Genomic DNA, 19789 nt, shown 5'->3' on the forward strand with positions numbered 1-19789 from the left:
ACAAACTTAAGTTTTTTATGTGTATTTTTTTTTATTGTTTGTTAAAAGTTGTTCGTATATATATGATGGGTAACAGCCATTCGTGTTGCGGCCAGAACACGGAAGCTGAGTAGAAAGAAATAAGAAAGTCGAACAGGAAAAGCAAGAGGAAGAAGATAGAAAGAGAAAATTAAAACAGGCGAGGCAGGAGGAGGAAGATAGGATTAAGAAAGTCGAACAGGAAAAGCAAGAGGAAGAAGATAGAAAGAAAAATTAGAACAGGAAAAGCAGAAAAAGGAAGACAGGAATAAAAAACTAGAGCAGGAGAGAAAAAGAAGCACACAAACAGACAAGTTCTAATCTTTGTCCTGTTCTTTATTCTCGCCAAAACAACGGAGAGATGATGACGAAGTCCCTCTGGGTCCGAGGCCTGTCCCTCCCCCTACCCGGATCGGCCTCAACAAACTTAAGTTTTTTATGTGTATTTTTTTTTTATTGTTTGTTAAAAGTTGTTCGTATATATATATATATATATATATATATATATATAAAAATCTCCTCCTCACCCCTGGTGGGGTGGTATCTGTGTCATCCTCAACCTCGGGTCCTCTACCAGAGGCCTGGGAGTTTGAGGGTTCTGCGCAGTATCTTGGCTGTTCCTAGGATTGCACTCTTCTGGACTGAAGCTTCAGATGTTGTTCCTGGGATCTGTTGGAGCCAATCTCCCAGTTTGGGGGTTACTGCCCCGAGTGCCCCCACTACCACGCGGACCACGCTAGCCTTGACCTTCCACATCTGTTCCAGCTGCTCTTTCAACCCTTGGTACTTCTCAATTTTCTCGTGTTCCTTCTTCCTGATGTTGGCGTCAGCTGGGATCGCCACATCTATCACCACCACTGTCTTCTGCTCTTTGTCCACCACCACTATGTCTGGTTGGTTAGCCAGGAGCTGTTTGTCAGTCTGGAAGCTGAAGTCCCACAGTACCTTGGCCCTGTTGTTCTCAGTCACCTTCTGTGGTATGGCCCATTGGGATTTGGGTACTTCTATTCCATACTGGTTGCAGATGTTCCTGTGTACTATCCCAGCCACTTGGTTGTGCCTCTCCATGTATGCTGATCCAGCTAGCATCTTACACCCTGCTACTATGTGCTGGTCTCAGGGGCTTCTTTGCACAGTCTGCATCTTGGGTCTGATCTGCTCTGGTAGATCCTGGCCTCTATGGCTCTTGTGCTTATGGCCTGTTCTTGTGCTGCCATGATTAGTGCCTCTGTGCTGTCTGTCAGTCCTGCATTTTCCAGCCATTGGTAGGATTTCTTGATATCAGCCACTTCCTCTATCTGACGGTGGTACATGCCATGTAGGGGCTTGTCCCTCCAGGTGGTCTGCTCCTCCTCTGCACTCTCATCAGGGTTCTGCTGCCTGAGACATTCACTTAGCAGTTCATCCTTTGGGGCCATTTTTTCGATGTAATCTCGAATTTTCGATGTTTCATCCTGGACTGTGGCCTTGACGCTCACTAGCCCTCAGCCTCCCTCTTTCCGCTTAGTGTATAGCCTCAGGGTGCTGGACTTGGGGTGGAACCCTTCGTGCATGGTGAGGAGCTTTCTAGTCCTGATATCTGTGGCTTCTAGCACCTCCTTTGGCCAGCTTATCATACCAGCAGGGTATCTGATGACTGGTAGTGCGTACATGTTGATGGCTCGGACCTTGTTCTTACCATTCAGCTGACTTTTCAGGACCTGCCTTACTCTCTGGAGGTATTTGGCTGTGGTTGATTTCCTTGTGGCTTCTTCATGGTTTCCATTAGCCTGTGGGATGCCAAGGTACTTGTAGCTGTCTTGGATATCACCTATGTTGCCCTCTGGTAGGTCGATTCCCTCAGTCCTGATCATCTTGCCTCTCTTTGAGACCATCCGGCCACACTTGTCCAATCCGAATGATATTCCTATATCATCACTGTAGATCCTGGTGGTGTGGATCAGTGAGTCTATTTCTCGCTCGCTCCTGGCGTACAGCTTGATGTCATCCATGTAGAGCAGGTGGCTATAAATATATATATATATATATATATATATATATATATATACACACACACAATCTATACAGAATAAAATAGAATAGAGTGAACTAGATATAAATAAAATATGATGGGTAACAGCCATTCGTGTTGCGGCCGGAACACGGAAGCTGAGTAGAAAGAAATAAGAAAGTCGAACAGGAAAAGCAAGAGGAAGAAGATAGAAAGAGAACATTAGAACAGGCGAGGCAGGAGGAGGAAGATAGGATTAAGAAAGTCGAACAGGAAAAGCAAGAGGAGGGATTCTCCTATCTGACTAGTTTTGATTAGGAGGGAGTCTTGCTAAGTCAGTAAAAATACGAGGTCAAGCACCTAAGAGTACTGGGTCTAAGAACAGTATAAGGTACGTCTTTGGCTACTTTGATCCCTTCCTCAAAGTACTGGGTCTTGAGGCCAGTAAACACGTCTTTGGAACGAAGTGAACTACTTTGATCCCCCAGGCCGCCTGAGTTATCAAAACCGCGCAGTACTCAGGTAAGACAAACTTGAGTTTTTTATGTGTATTTTTTTTTTATTGTTTGTTAAAAGTTGTTCGTATATATATATATATATATATATATATATATATATATATATATATATATATACACACACACAATCTATACAGAATAAAATAGAATAGAGTGAACTAGATATAAATAAAATATGATGGGTAACAGCCATTCATGTTGTGGCCGGAACACGGAAGCTGAGTAGAAATAAGAAAGTCGAACAGGAAAAGCAAGAGGAAGAAGATAGAAAGAGAACATTAGAACAGGCGAGGCAGGAGGAGGAAGATAGGATTAAGAAAGTCGAACAGAAAAAGCAAGAGGAGGTAGATAGAAAGAAAAATTAGAACTGGAAAAGCAGAAAAAGGAAGACAGGAATAAAAAACTAGAGCAGGAGAGAAAAGAAAAAGAAGCACACAAACAGACAAGTTCTAATCTTTGTCCTGTTCTTTATTCCCGCCGAGAACAACGGAGAGATGATGACGAAGTCCCTCTGGGTCCGAGGCCTGTCCCATCCCCTACCCGGATCGGCCTCATCTGCGGCCACCTCCACTCCACCCCAGGCCGGCACATGTTCCGGCCTCCTCCGAACCGCCAGAAGCCTCCACTCCGCAAATACCAGGGCACCCATGGGACGCAGAACAAGGGGGTAAAACCCGTAGCGGTAAGACATTCAATCCTCTTATTTCATCACATACACACATACACACACACACACACACACACACACACACAAACAGCACACAGGATCTCTGCACACACACACGCACAGGGAGCAGACACAGAGGCAGATAAAGTCCTTTCAGTTGTAACAATAGACGTCTTGTTAAGCCTCGGAGAGAAGCCGTTTGTTACATTAAAAGTAAACAATCGCAAAATAAAATTCCTGTGCGATACCGGAGCATGCAAATCAGTTGTGCGGGAGGAAGATGCTGGGGGTCTAATTAGATCAAGGTCAGACGGACTCAGAGTTAAATCAGCCACAGGGCATGTGATGATCGAACCAATGTGCGACCCAGTGTGGATCAAGGATCCTATCACCAAAAGAAAAGTACACACATCGATGGCAATCTCAAAACTATGCCCATTTTACTTATTGGGGAGTTAGCTTTTCACCCAAATTGGAGATTTATATCATGCAGCTAAATTGGGTAACAAAACGGTACAAAGGCTGTTCATCTAAAAGAGGGGAACAAACCAAACGTGGCAGAATGATACCAATTAACTGAAGAAGAAGAACATCAGTTAACAGGTGTTCCACCAATATTATGGTCAACTGGGTCTGCAGATGTGGGCAAAATAAAAGATATAGAACCGATAAAAATTACACCAAAAGGATCATTCAGACCATATCAACGTCAGTATCCACTAAAACCAGAGGCCGAAGCAGGCATAGAACCAATCATAAAAGATCTGGCTAAAGCAGGAATCATCATAGAATGTCCTGAGTCACCCTGAAACACACCTCTGTTTCCAGTCAAAAAGGCAGCACCATCTACAGGTGTGATACCAAAAGGCGCCCCTAGTGCCTTACACTTACACAAGGATCCCTCAGGGATATTGTGAAAGTCCTACCATTTTCTCGCAGGCAATGCCTTCTTATCTAGCCAAATTTAACCCACCAAAACAAAGTCAAATTCTGTTGTATGTCAATGATATTTTGATAGCTTCAAAAACTCAAGCTGACTGTAAAACAGACACTCTGGTGCTGCTGAAGTTTTTAGCTGAACAAGGTCACAAGGCAAGTAGAAACAAACTCCAGTTCTGGAAACAAACTGTGAAGTATTTGGGTTTAAACATATCTCAGGAAGGAAAACATCTCGATGACAAACGAAAAGAAGCTATTCTGCAAGCTCCACAACCAAAAACAAAAAAAAAAGCAAATTATGTCATTCTTAGACATGACAGGCTTTTGCAGGCAATGGATTGCTAACTACGCTGAATTAGCACAACCACTGCAGGGTCTAATCTATGATCAACCTATGGCAGCCGGGGATAATATTATTTGGACGCAGGAGGCAGAACAATCCTTCAAACAACTAAAACAGGTTTTAGTGAGCACATCAGTATTAGCACTCCCAGACTACAAAAAACCTTTCAGTCGAATAGTCTTTTTTGCTTAGGAAGGTTCCTAACTGAAGAAGTGACCCGGAAGTAAACAAGTGGCCGCCATGATAAGAGCTGTTCGAATTCTCTAAATGCAAAGGAAAGGAGCTCCAATGCTTCCTTTCAGAGCTCCTTTAGCATAGGATGCAACGGACCTTCCTATGCCATAGGAAAGGAGATTTTGCGATCTTTGCGAGAGCAACATTTAAAGTGCCACACACCTCGGCCGTTAATGAAAACAAACGATATGTGCATTTGCATATTTAACAATTACTTTCATGCAGACATATAGCAATTGGAATAGTGTTGATAAATGTGTGTGGACAGTGATGATAATCAAATGTTTTTTATTTGTTTTATTTATTTCAATCATGTTACAAGCTTGACAAAAACGAAACTAAAACCACAAATGAAACGTAAATAAAGCAACCGGTCAAACAGGAGCTGCTGGACCTGAAGCCGTCAGTGAACCAGCTGTTTATAAAACCAACATGTGGAGAAGTGGACGATGCGCTTTTTGTAGTCCGTTATTGTAGTTTCTCCAGCGCAAATACGTCAATCGCCGGTGCCGATCATCAGCTGTCAATCATCAGCGGCCGTGTTATAATAGGCTTGTTCGACTTGACTTGACTTATCACGCCGACGAGAGCTGCAGGTGTCTGAGGGGGCGGGCTCTAAAAGAGACCGTAGCCAAACGCCGTCAAGTCGGACAACAAAGTCAACGTGACTATGGTGCTCAAGCGATAGAACGCAGCAGCAAACCAAAGAGGATATGTTTTATATATATATATCGCGACCATATCACGTGACCCAAAACATCGCGAGAACAAGTTTTTCAGAGCCGCTTCTTGCGGCGCTTGGCAGCGCGGTGAACGGTGGCTGCAACTGGCTTGTCCACACCTCCGCTACAGCGGAATGGTTCTCATTGGTTAAAAGTTCAATGACGTGTGTTCAGGTCCGCACTCGGCGGCCACCTTGTGGTGAAATGATACTTTTTATTTTGGTCGCAATTGATCTCATGGCTTGATCTAAAGTTCCGTGCATTGTGTTGTGAGTAGGCCTATTATATGTGAGGTCTGGTTAATAGAAACATAGAATGATAATACAAATATACTGGAAAAAAGAATGCCTTCCACATGTTGCCTTGCGTGTGTGTGTGTGTGTATGTATGTATTTATGTATATATGTATGTGTGTGTGTGTGTGTAATATATATGTTTTATATATATATAAAACATATCCTCTTTGGTTTGCTGCTGCGTTCTATCGCTTGAGCACCATAGTCACGTTGACTTTGTTGTCCGACTTGACGGCGTTTGCCTGCCGTCTCTTTTAGAGCCCGCCCCCTCAGACACCTGCAGCTCTCGTCGGCGTGATAAGTCAAGTCAAGTCAAGCCAAGACCATCCCGAACGAGCCTATTGTCTATGTGAAAAGCTGTGCAATGCATTCTGGTAGCGTCGCGGCGAATGTCGAGAGACGGCGCGCGAGTTGGCCGCTCCTCATTTGCCTAAAGTTGAAGTCGAATCTACTTTATGCTAATCAGAGGCGCCGCGCTCGACTTGTCGCCTCGGGAACGCTCGCGAACGCTCGCAAAAATGTGTTGTTTAAAGGAGAGCGCCTGTCAATCATCCTCTAGTGGCAGCCCACCAAGCGTGCAATACTGGGAAGCGGCGCGTCCACACGCGTTTAAAATCGCCCCTGTGGACACGTACCTTGTGACGTCTTTGCAGTCGGCTGCTAAGTCGGACACAATTCTAGCCATCATGCATCGCTTTCAACCCACAATACATCACGTTAGGTAGCGCGCTGCAGGCGGCTACATCAAGTCGAATTCGCCTAATGACGTAGCTTAGTGAAAGTACGGTCGGATTCTCTGAGCACCGCGGTAGACCTTTCCTTAACCCCGTGACGTTTTCCCCAGAGGTCAATGAATAGGAGATAGGAATAGGAGTTAGGACCTTATTTTTTGACTATTCGACTGCACCCCCGGATCGAAACGTTTCGAAATGTTGTGCCGAAAAGCGGTTCTGAAACGCCCATGTCACGTGACTGTAGTTCAGTGATTGAAGGAACGCCTCTGTTTCGAAACGGCTATTCCAAGACGGGCAGATCCTTTGAAATACTGGCAAGAGCGACGTGCTGTCTTCCCTAATTTGTACCAACTGACTAAGAAATGTTTAAGTGTCCCTGCAACAAGTGAACCCTGTGAAAGGATTTTTTCAAAAGCAGGGGAAGTGTCATCCAAAAAAAGAAACGGACTCAGCTCAAAAAGAGCTGAACAAATATTATTTTTGAATAAAAATCTTTGATTATTGTATTGCATATAACAATGTGTCATTTATTTATTTTTAATGTTTCTTTAATTCAACCTGTATTCTACTTAACTTTAGGAAACCTAAGACCGGCTCATTTCATAGTGGCACATATTTAGGAGTTTTCTTTGGCCAGAGCATAGTTCACAGAAGTGGCCACTAGATGCCACTGTAGAGTCAGGTTTCATATTCGTTTCAAGGCTTCAACACATACTGAAACATCGCTTCAAACTGTTTCGAAGCTTCCCTTTGCCCATCACTAGGGAAAACAGAACGTTGATGAGCCAAACGAGCCGCGAGGATTCCCCCTTAAATAAGCGCTGCTGTCCTCCTGTTTAGGCCTATTATTAGAGCCGCTAGTTACTAACTAGCCGTCTTACGAGTGCTACTAGCATAACGTACCCGATTGGCAGTTTTATTTTGTTGTATAAGTTACATACAGGTTAATTTCCTTAAAGTTACTCAAATGTCTTGTTATAAGGAAAAGTAATTAATGGACGGTATAATCAGCAAATAGATCCATAATGAAAAATTAATGAACTGGTAAAAAATGAGCTCCACCTCAACGAGTAGGCTACAGTCACAGGTTCTACTTTTAATACTTTAAGTACGTTTTTCACCGCGGCTTTGCTTGAAGGATCACTCAATATTTGTTAACTGATTAAATATCCTTATATTTTTGGCTGTTGGTCAGATAAAATGACCACCTTTTTTTTTTTTTTTTTTTAAACACTTTATTTGTAATTTTCTGTTAGCATATAAAACAATCATATTCTCTGTATTACAAATAACTATAACAAACAGTCCCGACAATAGACAGAGACATTTCAAACCCAAAATCAACGTGACAAACTAGTCATAGACAATAGACAGGCAAAGACAAGGGGGAAAAAAAAAACAGACAAACAAAAAAACCAACAACAAGTGCACTTAATACTTCTTATTACAGAATTTGTTCAAGGGCAGATGTAATGATTCAGAGTTCCAGTTCCAGACCAGGTAAATTGTTCACATAAGTTATTAGAGAGTCCCAGGTTTTGTGGAATCTGTTGATGGAGCCGTTGAGGGTACATCTGATCTTTTCCAGTTTAAGGTTCTGCATAACGTCCCGAATCCAGTGGTATGACCACCTTTTATAGACAGAATTAGTCGATTGCATTGAAGAAGATCCATCACATTCATTTAAAATGAAAATAAGTATAACTTGCAGTGACCCAAATATAGTAAAAGTCTACTATCATGTATGACAAGGAGGCATGCAATCCTCAAATTTGTAGGATGTGACTGAAAAATAACTGAAATGAGGAATCAATTATTTAAAAAAAATATATATTTTCTGTCTGACTACTAATCACTTCATATGATTAGGGACTCCTGTGCAATTGAGCAAAGAGAAGGAAAAGTAGTATTGGCAGCAAAATACAAAATAAGTACGTTGAGATTTTGCCTTTCAGATACATATTTATAGATTTATGTAAGATTTATTTGTATTTTGATGTTGCAGCAGGTAAAGATGGAGCTCGTTTTAACAATTGAATTAAAATGTATGAATTGATTTATTAACAACAAACTTAAGTTATCAAATAGATGTAGAGAAGTTGAAAGATGCATCAAATGCAAATACAAGTACCTCAAAACTGTACAGAAGTTAAGTAAAAGTATTTACCTGCAGCATTGTGTATTCTAGTATATTGGTTATCATTTGTGGTTAAACACCTGTACAAATTCTGTTGAATAAATGAACTGAAAGATTAGAGATTTACATTTTTTGTCATTTTATTTCAGGGTGCAGAGCAGGAGAAACAACAGGATGGGCGTCATTTAAAAACATCAAGAGATTAAAAGATAATCATACATGTGAAAAGAAAAAGATGAGACGTGAAAAAAGCCATGTGAAGTGCATTTTTCCCGGGGCTGAAGAGGAAGCTTAAAAACAAGCGAAAACATCATTATCGTCATCTCAAAAAGACTAACAAGTGATATTCAGCTCCAGATATTCTGATTGTGACACTTGAGAACGCGTTATAATGACGTCAGCTGTGAGACATACAGGAGAAGAAAGAGAAGAATCGTGTTTCAGCAAGGCAGCCAGAGCGATCAGGAGAGCTCTGTCCAGGATCTGCAGAGATAGGTCGCCCCGCTCCCCAGTCCTTCGAAGCCGTCCAACTCGAATTCGCCAGCCTCAGTTTGGAAGTCCTCTGTCTGAGGAGAACTATGTGAATTTGTGTCTTCTTACGTCCGGTACAGCAGGGGCTCTGTCTAAGGAGCACTTTGAGCAGTTTTGTCTTCTTCAGTCCGATATATACGATGAGCCGTGTGATGATGCTCTGTCTGACACAGACGATGAGTGGGTTGCTTATTCTCTGTCTGAGGGGAACTATGAGCAGCTTGGTTGTCCTCTGTCTGAGACATACGATGAGCTGCTTGGTGGTCCTCTGTCTAAGAGGGACTATGAGCCACGTGGCATAGAGATGTCTTCTGCACTTGCTTGGAAGCGAGTCATCTTCCCAAAAGTGAAAAAATATAAGGAATATTCCTTTAATGCTTTGACCACTGATTCCCCTGCCTACATGTTAGATCAACCTCCACCTGGTGCACTCACAGAAAGAGCAACGGTAACAAGCCTCTCCTCTGCAGCAGAGTCTGATAAAACCCTGGAAATGGAGCTGAATGCAACAGCTGGTCCTCCCACCCTTCAACTCTCCACTAGTGGTGGTTCAGACTCTGCTGCATCTCATCAGAGACACAAAGAACTGGATGAGTTGTGTGGAGGCATCTGGTTCGGGTGTGCTGACTCCTCCTCCTCGAGTGTGCTGTCTCCACCTTTATCAGGCCCTTACATACATCTTCCAAACAGAAAGGACACAGATGATGGTGACCCAAGCTTCAAATTTGGATCTGCCATTACACCCATCTGCTCTCAATTCATTATTCCAGCTGTTGCTGGACCTCCATGTCCACAAGGCAAACCCACGATCATCCAGGATTCAACTGTCTCTGGGAGCATACCACCAGATGGATTTGAGCTCTGTTCTGTGCAGTCTGACGGAGATCCAGGGGCGTGTAGTGATGTCCTGTTGGAAATGGACGTACCTGTTAAAGCTGTGAACTACTTAGTCACAAACACCCTGCTGGGAGATCCACCCAGGAGAGATTCGCGCTGCCCGCCTCGTTCTCACAGCATGCCTTCACTGAGTCGAACAACCTCTGAAGAGAGCAAGACCTGTAGATCAACTGAAAGCTTACCTGACATGCTGTTAAAAACCACATATGAGGAGTTTACACCTGATATGGCTCCTGATGAAAACGATGAAACCTACCTGTTCCAGTGCTCCTGCCCAGGCCTGTACCTGTGCAGTGTGACAGGCTTGGTGTTTCACATGGAAGGAGGAGGGGACGTGGTCTACAGGACTGTCCCTTGGGAAAGGAGACTACTGGACCAGCATCACAAGAAGCCTGCAGGACCCCTGTTTGACATCAAATGTGTGCAGCAGTCTGTGTGCTGGCTTCATCTCCCACACTGTGAGATCAGCTCCACCGGCGGATGTGATTCCCTGTCAGTCGCTCATGTGACCGATGACAGGGTTGTGTTTATCAGTCCTCACAAGGTAACAGAATCTCACGTTGTCATAAACATCAATGGGTTTTCTGGTTTCGGTAATGTCAAGGATGAAGACTCACCACCTGACCCGGTCCGAGCGCTGGTTCTGCTGTTCTACAGGCCTCCAGATGGTCCTGATCCTGAATCCCTCCTCAATGTGTTGCTGCTACCGAGGAACGTGGTGCTCCGGGACGTGCTGCGATTCAGGAAGAAGTTAGATGGAGATGAGAGCTACATAGAGACGTCCCCACACTGTAAACTACACCCCAAGCAGGAATACACTCTGTCCACTTGTCCCGAAGACGACTCGGTTTTAATTCAACCCACAGAAGCAGAGTTTGACTGTGACGACTATGACAACTTCTTCCCGTCATTCCAGGTGAATTGGGAAACAACGCTGAAACATATTAAGCTGATTTTGAGAGACACCAACAGCTTCAGTGTCTGGGAAAGAAGAGTTTGTCTTTCATCTACAGGTGTCAAGAGGCGCCGTGTGGCGAGCGCTCTGAATCTCCCGCCTAACGAGAGGCTGTTTGGCATACGGAGCAACTTCGTCGATGGGATATCAGGACCTGTTCTTAAAAGTCTGCTGGACAAACTGTTTGAGAAAGCGGTGATGTCGGATTCTGAGAGGGAGTCGGCGGACGAGATGCAAAGCAAAAGAGACAAAGCACGCTTTGTTATCGACACGGTGAGGAAGAAAGGCGAAGCTGCTAGTTCAGAGATGATTGAGTTCCTCTGTGAGGCCGACCCCTTCCTCTGTGAACATCTTGAGTTGATGTGAAGCTAAACAAACAGGCGATGCTTGCAGTTCATGCAGGGGTTTTTTAAGCAAGAGATCCTGCACACTGTTCTCCAGTTTATTCATAAAAGTGTGTTTATCTTTTTAGTGTACCAACTGACTAAGAAATGTTTAAGTGTCCCTGCAACAAGTGTACCCCGTGAAAGGATTTTTTCAAAAGCAGGGGAAGTGTTATCCAAAAAAAGAAACGGACTCGGCTCAAAAAGAGCTGAACAAATATTATTTTTGAATACAAATCTTTTATTGTATTGCATATTACAATGTGTCATTTATTTATTTATTTTTAATAATGTTTCTTTAATTCAACCTGTATTCTACTTAACTTAAGGAAACCTAAGACCGGCTCATTTCATAGTGGCACATATTTAGGAGTTTTCTTTGGCCAGAGCATGTAGTTCACATAAGTGGCCACTAGATGCCACTGTAGAGTCAGGTTTCCTATTCGTTTCAAGGCTTCAACACATACTGAAACATCTCTTCGAATTGTTTCGAAGCTTCCCTTTGCCCATCACTAATAAATCGTTCTGATAGATCCGTGGTGCATTTCTACTTTTTTTTATGTATATCTGATGACTTTTGTGGGAGAGTTGTGACTTGGGTGTGCCCCTCTTAACAGTTGAGAACAAATCAGGAAGAGGAAGAAAACGCAGACTCACCAACCATCTCTGACATTTTAATTTTTTTTTCTTTTAATGTTGAAGGTTGAACTCATTGTGCAGCTCACCGGTAAGTCTGAGACAAACTATCTGCATTAATAGCTCAAACCTATAATTAGCCATTGTGAGAAATAACGTTTTTATGAAGTGCATTTATGAGGATGTTTGGTTTATTCTAAATATATGTAGTGCTGAACTTAAGTACAATTTGAAGTATTTGTACTTTACTTGAGTATTTCCCTTTTCTGCTACTTCATACTTCTACTCCACTACATGTGTTTTCTATTTTGTTACTTTGCAGATTCAGATTAATCATACATCAAATTGTATCAACAAATACATTTGGATGTAATAATATAGATTACGATTTACGTGTATTGATGCTGAGCTCCACCTTTACCGGCTGCAACATTAAATTAACACATGAATGCATCAATAATTCAAATGTAATATATATAGGCCTATATATAATTCTGAAATGGACCATTCTGACAAATCTTTTTACTTTAAGAACTTAAAGTACATTTTTATGCTAATAATTTTATACTTTAAAATTAAATTAACCTGCCGTTGACCTTGAGTATTTTTTATTAATGCTGTTAATTGGGTGGAAATTTGAATAATTCTGCATTAATTGAATATTTTATATATATTTTTACCATTTAATTGCTTGTTGATTGTTTTTTTTTTCTTCTTTAACCTTCTCTGACCAAGATTTTTTTTTATTTTTATTTATTTGGATCTCTTTTAGCCCAATTGGGCTATTCTTCCAATAGTCCATAGCATAAAAACATTACAGAATACAATACAAACACAATACAGTATAACTGAAACACAATATAGAACAGACACAAACCAAAAAACATACATTACAACACATGAATGGCATTATACACACAAAACAAAACTTATACAGATAATATTACATAAAAACTATACCCTCAATCACAGTCATGCAATTACAATAAAAGAGTTCAAATACTTCTTAGAAAATACCCCTAATGTTTTGTTTAAAATGTTTTTCTGGTAAATTCCTAGTGAGATCAGGTAAACAATTCCATAGCTTTACAGCCCGAAAACAAAACATCCTTTTACCAGTTACAAGCCTAGTCCTGGGTGAAACATAATCACTTGTGCTAGCTGCTCTTGTGCTAACTAAATGTCTGTCTTTTACCTGCTGGAATCTGCTTATCAACGGTTTTGGCATCTTTTTAACATGTAAGTTATAAAATAATTTAAGAACATTTCTAGCTATTATATCCCTGATATATGACCACTCTAGTTTTTTGTATCGCTCTTCAATAGGGGGGTATCATTTGGACATCTAAGAATAATTCTTGCAGCCTTATTTTGTGCAGCCTGGGTTCTACTTATTTCTCCCACTCCAGCATTACCCCAAACGGCAGCACAATAATTCACCTGACTGACAATTAAAGCCTGGGTCACTTGTCTTAATATTTTTGTGGGTAAATATTTGGCTATTCTACCAACCATAACAGCAGTCTGAACCAGCTTCTTACATAGATTAGATATGTGTGGTGTCCAAGACAGATGACTGTCGAGTTGAACACCCAACAGTCTAGTCTCATCTATTTGTTCCATCATTGTACCGTTTGTCATGAGCTGTAAACAGGGCAGAGTTTGCTTCTTCCTCACAGAACCAATAAGCATTACTTTTGTTTTCTTTACATTCAATACGAGTTTGTTCATATCAGCCCAATCCTTAATTGTTTCAAGGTCTTGCTGTAGTGATGTCTGTATGTCTACACATGAATACCCCGGTACATACACAGTAGTATCATCCGCAAAAATTGTCATTTTTGATCGTACTAGAGCATATGAAATATCATTTGTATATAACAGATAGAGGAGAGGCCCAAGACAACTACCTTGAGGCACGCCACACTGTATATTCAGAGGAGTAGAATATGATCCATTTATAAAAAAACGATTGTGTTCTTTCAGATAAATAAGTATGAATCCAGTCAAGAGCGGTTTGTTGGAACCCATAATGAAGGAGCTTTTTCAATAATATACTATGATCTACCAAATCAAATGCTGCACTAAAATCCCAAAATAGTACGCCAACATATTTTCCCAAATAAATTTGTTCTAGCCATTGATCTGTCATCTCAATGAGAGCAGTCGCAGTTGCATGTTGATTGGCAGAGAGTAAATCATTAGTTTCCATATATGACCAAATCTGACCACTGATTATGCTTTCCAGTATTTTACTCAGTGCAGGTAAAAGACTAATGGGCCGACTGTTCTCAGGTGAGACAGGTTCTTTACTATTTTTTGGAATTGGACATAGCTTAGCTTTCTTCCATACTCTAGGGAAGTGACCAGTGTCAATTAACCAATTAAACAAATACCTCAAGGGGTCAGCGATCTGCGGTGCAGCATACCTCAATAACCTGTTGTCTATTAAATCATAGCCTGCAGCTTTCTCATCAGGAAGTGACTCCAGCAATTTGATAACCTCTTCAGTACAAAGGAAAGGGAGAAAGAGCACATTTTACTTAGCATGATGTTGTTGTCAATCAGATCATTGAGATTATCTTTAGAACTGGAAAAATCTGTCATTTTTCTTAGCCTGTTGATTTTGTTTTCAAAATAAACAGCATAATGATTGGCAACATCAACAGGCTTTGTGATCACTCTTCCATTCTCCTCAACAAATGATGGATACTGTGCAACCTTTGTTCCAAACAATCCTCTGACTGTATTCCATGTTTTTTTTAATCATTTCCACACTTCATGAATGCTTTTCTATAAAAAGAGGCCTTTTTACCACAATTTAATTTCCGTTGGTCAGATTCTAAGTTTGATTTTAAAAATGTAGCTTTTGCCTCATTTCTTTCCATAAAAACTTTGTTAAGTTCGTCATCTATCCATGGAGCAGAACAAGCTTTAACAGTCCGTTTCCTAATTGGAGCATGCTGATTCATCACTTCAGTTAAGTGTTCAGTAAAACATTCAGAGGCATGATCTAAGTTGTCCTCTAAAAATATTAATTCCCAGGGATATGCAGCCAAATCCCTCTTAAATTCCTCACTATTAAATATTTTAAAACTCCTCTTTACTATTATTCTAGGTGGTCTCTTTGGAATCTTAGATATTCTGGTTATGGATACAATATTGTGGTCAGACCAACCAACAGGAAACACACACGCACTTGAACACTGTTGTGGTACACTGGTAAAAATCAGATCAATGCATGTCTCAGTACGTATGCCATTCCTTATAGAACACCTTGTTGCATTTCTAACCATCTGTTTCATTACACCCCTCTGTAAATCTCAATAATTTAGTTTTATTGCTATTCTTGTTATCACACCAATTTATATTCAGATCCCCCATAAAAAAACACTTCCTTATTATCATTAGTTGCATTATCTAGACTAGAACATAAGTCATCTAAATAGTTCACATTTGAGCAAGGGGGTCGATATGCACATCCAATTATTAGAGGTTTTTGATAAGGTAGATGTATCTGTACCCATACAGCCTCCAGGTGATTCATTGTTAGATCATCTCTCTTTTTAAAAGGCAGATGATTTTGAATATACATTGCCACACCTCCACCATTCCGATTCCTATCCTTTCTTATAAAATTATACCCATCCACATGGACTTGCCCATCAGTGATAGAGCTATCTAAATGTGACTCAGTGATAGCTAGAACATGCATATCATTGATTTTCAACATGTTACAGATCTCGTTCATTTTATTTGGTAAACTACAAACATTTATGTGTGCAATATGTAATCCCTTCTTAGGTAGTTTTAAATTCACAGAACCAATTTGAATCGTCGAAATTGCCATAGTTTAAAGACCTGCATCAGATATCCATCCAACTCAGAATAACCAGGGAGTTGTTTTGGGGTCACGATACAGTTGGTTATTTATGTACAATTTGTCTGTCACTAAAGAGACGCAATCATTTCTAAGTCTGTGTTCTTTCATTATGGGGTAGAGTACCTTCCTCCTGTTGAGGAGTTCATGGGGAAATTGGTCATTTACTCCAAGCTTTGTGCCTTTAAGTTGTTTTCCTCGGCTTTTCACAAGCTCCTTATGTTTAAAAAGTGACATATTTTACCACATCACTTGGCAGTTTCAGGTGTTCAGTCATGAAGGTCTTCACAACAGTTTCACAATCAACACTGTCCTCCTCTGCAATTCCTGAGAAAACCAAGTTGTTCCTCATAGACAGGCGCTTGTTCTCCTTTTCAAGCACATTCACCCTGCTCTCCATATCCTGCACAGATTTCTTTCGGTTCCTGTTGTCACTCAGCAGTTCATCAATTTGCCACTGACTGTATTCAAGGCTAGCTTTAAGTTGATTCAAGTCTTTCATCATAACCTCCAACACATTCAGTTTAGCAAGTCTATCATTAATTGACTTCAGGAGGCCGATCTCAACCTCCATGACCCCATCAGCTTCATCCTCATCACTTACTTCTTCAGAGCGTAATCTTTTACGCCCTGATCTTTCAGGAGTTGATTTGGTGGCATCAGCTGCAACAGCTTGCCACTTTTTCTTAGCCTTCTTCTTCCTCACTCCAGTAGGATTACTTGGTAAGCTTGCTTCTGGAGTTTCCATCCGGGCAAGTTGATATCTTTCCGCAATAAATTGCTCAAGGGATTCTGTTGTTTCTGTTGAATCCAGCTTGTCACAGCAAGGAGTATTCACAGGTCTTTGTTCAGGACTAGGCCTGACTAGGCCTCACCACACACCATCAGCCCAGGCTTCATGCAATCGATCAAAAGTCTCCAAGTGCAAAACTCATCCACAGCAGTTGGTCTTCTGAGCGCACTGTACGACTTTTTAAAAATGGTTTGACTTAATATTAACTAAAAATGTTATGTCTGGTGGAAGAAGTATTCAAATCTTTTACTTAGGTAAAAGTCCTGCATTCAAAATGGTATTTAAGGAAAAGTAGTATTGGCAGCAAAATACAAAATAAATACGTTGAGATTTTGCCTTTCAGATATATATTTATAGATTTATGTAAGATTTATTTGTATTTTGATGTTGCAGCAGGTAAAGATGGAGCTCGTTTTAACAATTGAATTAAAATGTATGAATCGATTTATTAACAACAAACTTAAGTTATCAAATAGATGTAGAGAAGTAGAAAGTACCTCAAAACTGTACAGAAGTTGAGTAAAAGTATTTACCTGCAGCATTATGTATTCTGGTTATCATTTGTGGTTAAACATCTGTAAAAATTCTGCTGAATAAATGAACTGAAAAATTTGAGATTTAAATTTTTTGTCATTTTATTTCAGGGTGCAGAGCCGGAGAAACAACAGGATGGGCGTCATTTAAAAACATCAAGAGATTAAAAGATAATCATACATGTGAAAAGAAAAAGATGAGACATGAAAAAAGCAATGTGAAGTGCATTTTTCCCGGGGCTGAAGAGGAAGCTTAAAAACAAGAGAAAACATCATTATCGTCATCTCAAAAAGACTAACAAGAGCACTTTGATTCTGTTGCTCATTCAGCTCCAGATATTCTGATTGTGACACTTGAGAACGCGTTATAATGACGTCAGCTGTGAGACATACAGGAGAAGAAAGAGAAGAATCGTGTTTCAGCAGGGACGCCAGAGCGATCAGGAGAGATCTGTCCAGGATCTGCAGAGATAGTTCGCCCCGCTCCCCAGTCCTTCGAAGCCGTCCAATTTACGAGTCATACGATGAGCTGCTTGGTGGTCCTCTGTCTAAGACGGACTATGAGCCGCGTGGTGGTGCTCTGTCTGAGACAGGGACTAGTAGTCTTCCGTCTGAGACAAAGCATCATCAGTTTGGTTCATCTAACATAGCATATTTTGACCCGGGTCAGCCTCCCGACATACAGATGTCTTCTGCACTTGCTCGGAAGCGAGTCAAGAGCCCCATCTTCCCAAAATATAAGAAATATTCCTTTAATGCTTTGACCACTGATTCCCCTGCCTACATGTTTTATCAACCTCCACCTGGTGCACTCACAGAAAGAGCAATGGTAACAAGCCTCTCCTCTGCAGCAGAGTCTGATAAAACCCTGGAAATGGAGCTGAATGCAACAGCTGGTCCTCCCACCCTTCAACTCTCCACTCGTGGTGATTCAGACTCTGCTACACCCATCTGCTCTCAATTCATTATTCCAGCTGTTGCTGGACCTCCATGTCCACAAGGCAAACCCACGATCATCCAGGATTCAACTGTCTGCCCTGAAGGAAGCATACCACCAGATGGATTTGAGCTCTGTTCTGTGCAGTCTGACGGAGATCCAGGGGCGTGTAGTGATGCCCTGTTGGAAGTGGACGTACCTGTTAAAGCTGTGAACTACTTAGTCACAAACACCCTGCTGGGAGATCCACCCAGGAGAGATTCCCGCTGCCCGCCTCGTTCTCACAGCATGCCTTCACTGAGTCGAACAACCTCTGAAGAGAGCAAGACCTGTAGATCAACTGAAAGCTTACCTGACATGCTGTTAAAAACCACATATGAGGAGTTTACACCTGATATGGCTGCTGATGAAAACGATGAAACCTACCTGTTCCAGTGCTCCTGCCCAGGCCTGGACCTGTGCAGTGTGACAGGCTGGGTGTTTCATATAGAAGGAGGAGGGGACGTGGTCTACAGGACTGTCCCTTGGGACAGGAGACTACTGGACCAGCATCACAAGAAGCCTGCAGGACCCCTGTTTGACATCAAATGTGTGCAGCAGTCTGTGTGCTGGCTTCATCTCCCACACTGTGAGATCAGCTCCACCGGCGGATGTGATTTCCTGTCAGTCGCTCATGTGACCGATGACGGCGTTGAGTTTATCAGTCCTCACAAGGTAACAGAATCTCACGTTGTCATAAACATCACAGGGTTTTCTGGTTTCGGTAATGTCAAGGATGAAGACTCGCCACCTGACCCGGTCCGAGCGCTGGTTCTGCTGTTCTACAGGCCTCCAGATGGTCCTGATCCTGAATTCCTCCTCAATGTGTTGTTGCTACCGAGGAACGTGGTGCTCCGGGACGTGCTGCGATTCAGGAAGAAGTTAGATGGAGATGAGCGCTACATAGAGACGTCCCCACACTGTAAACTACACCCCAAGCAGGAATACACTCTGTCCACTTGTCCCGAAGACGACTCGGTTTTAGTTCAACCCACAGAAGCAGAGTTTGACTGTGACGACTATGACAACTTCTTCCCATCATTCCAGGTGATTTGGGAAACAACGCTGAAACATATTAAGCTGATTTTGAGAGACACCAACAGCTCCCACAGTGTCTGGGAAAGAAGAGTTTGTCTTTCATCCACAGGTGTCAAGAGGTGCCGTGTGGCGAGCGCTCTGAATCTCCCGCCTAACGAGAGGCTGTTTGGCATACGGAGCAGCTTCGTCGATGGGATATCAGGACCTGTTCTCAAAAGTCTGCTGGACAAACTGTTTGAGAAAGCGGTGATGTCGGATTCTGAGAGGGAGTCGGCGGACGAGATGCAAAGCAAAAGAGACAAAGCACGTTTTGTTATCGACACGGTGAGGAAGAAAGGCGAAGCTGCTAGTTCAGAGATGATTGAGTTCCTCTGTGAGGCCGACCCCTTCCTCTGTGAACATCTTGAGTTGATGTGAAGCTAAACAAACAGGCGATGCTTGCAGTTCATACATGGTTTTTTTAAGCAAGAGATCCTGCACACTGTTGCCCCGTTTATTCATAAAAGTGTATTTATCTTTTTAGTGTACTGTTGAGCTAATGTCATTGGATTTCCTGTTGATGATGGTGT

At 41.8% G+C, this 19789-nt stretch overlaps 1 protein-coding gene across 3 annotated transcripts; it reads left to right on the forward strand.

The window, feature by feature from the left end:
* Positions 1–2571: 2571 nt before the first annotated feature.
* LOC311029288 (caspase recruitment domain-containing protein 8-like) lies at positions 2572–19782 on the forward strand. 3 transcript variants are annotated; one of them, XM_084034362.1, is made up of 2 exons: positions 2572–3208; positions 8748–11865. In XM_084034362.1, exon 2 carries the CDS (start codon positions 8990–8992, stop codon positions 11345–11347), a length of 2358 nt encoding a protein of 785 aa, XP_083890488.1. In that variant the 5' UTR covers positions 2572–3208; positions 8748–8989; the 3' UTR covers positions 11348–11865. The 3 variants fall into 3 exon arrangements, with proteins under 3 accessions (XP_083890488.1, XP_083890490.1, XP_083890489.1); XM_084034364.1 differs by lacking the exon at positions 8748–11865 and adding an exon at positions 17318–19782 and having other exon boundaries at positions 2582–3208; XM_084034363.1 differs by lacking the exons at positions 2572–3208; positions 8748–11865 and adding exons at positions 11955–12091; positions 17318–19782.
* The last annotated feature ends 7 nt before the right edge of the window (positions 19783–19789 follow it).

This window comes from Eutrigla gurnardus (genome assembly GCF_963514095.1).
Source record: "Eutrigla gurnardus genome assembly, chromosome: 18".
Lineage (NCBI taxonomy): Eukaryota > Metazoa > Chordata > Actinopteri > Perciformes > Triglidae > Eutrigla > Eutrigla gurnardus.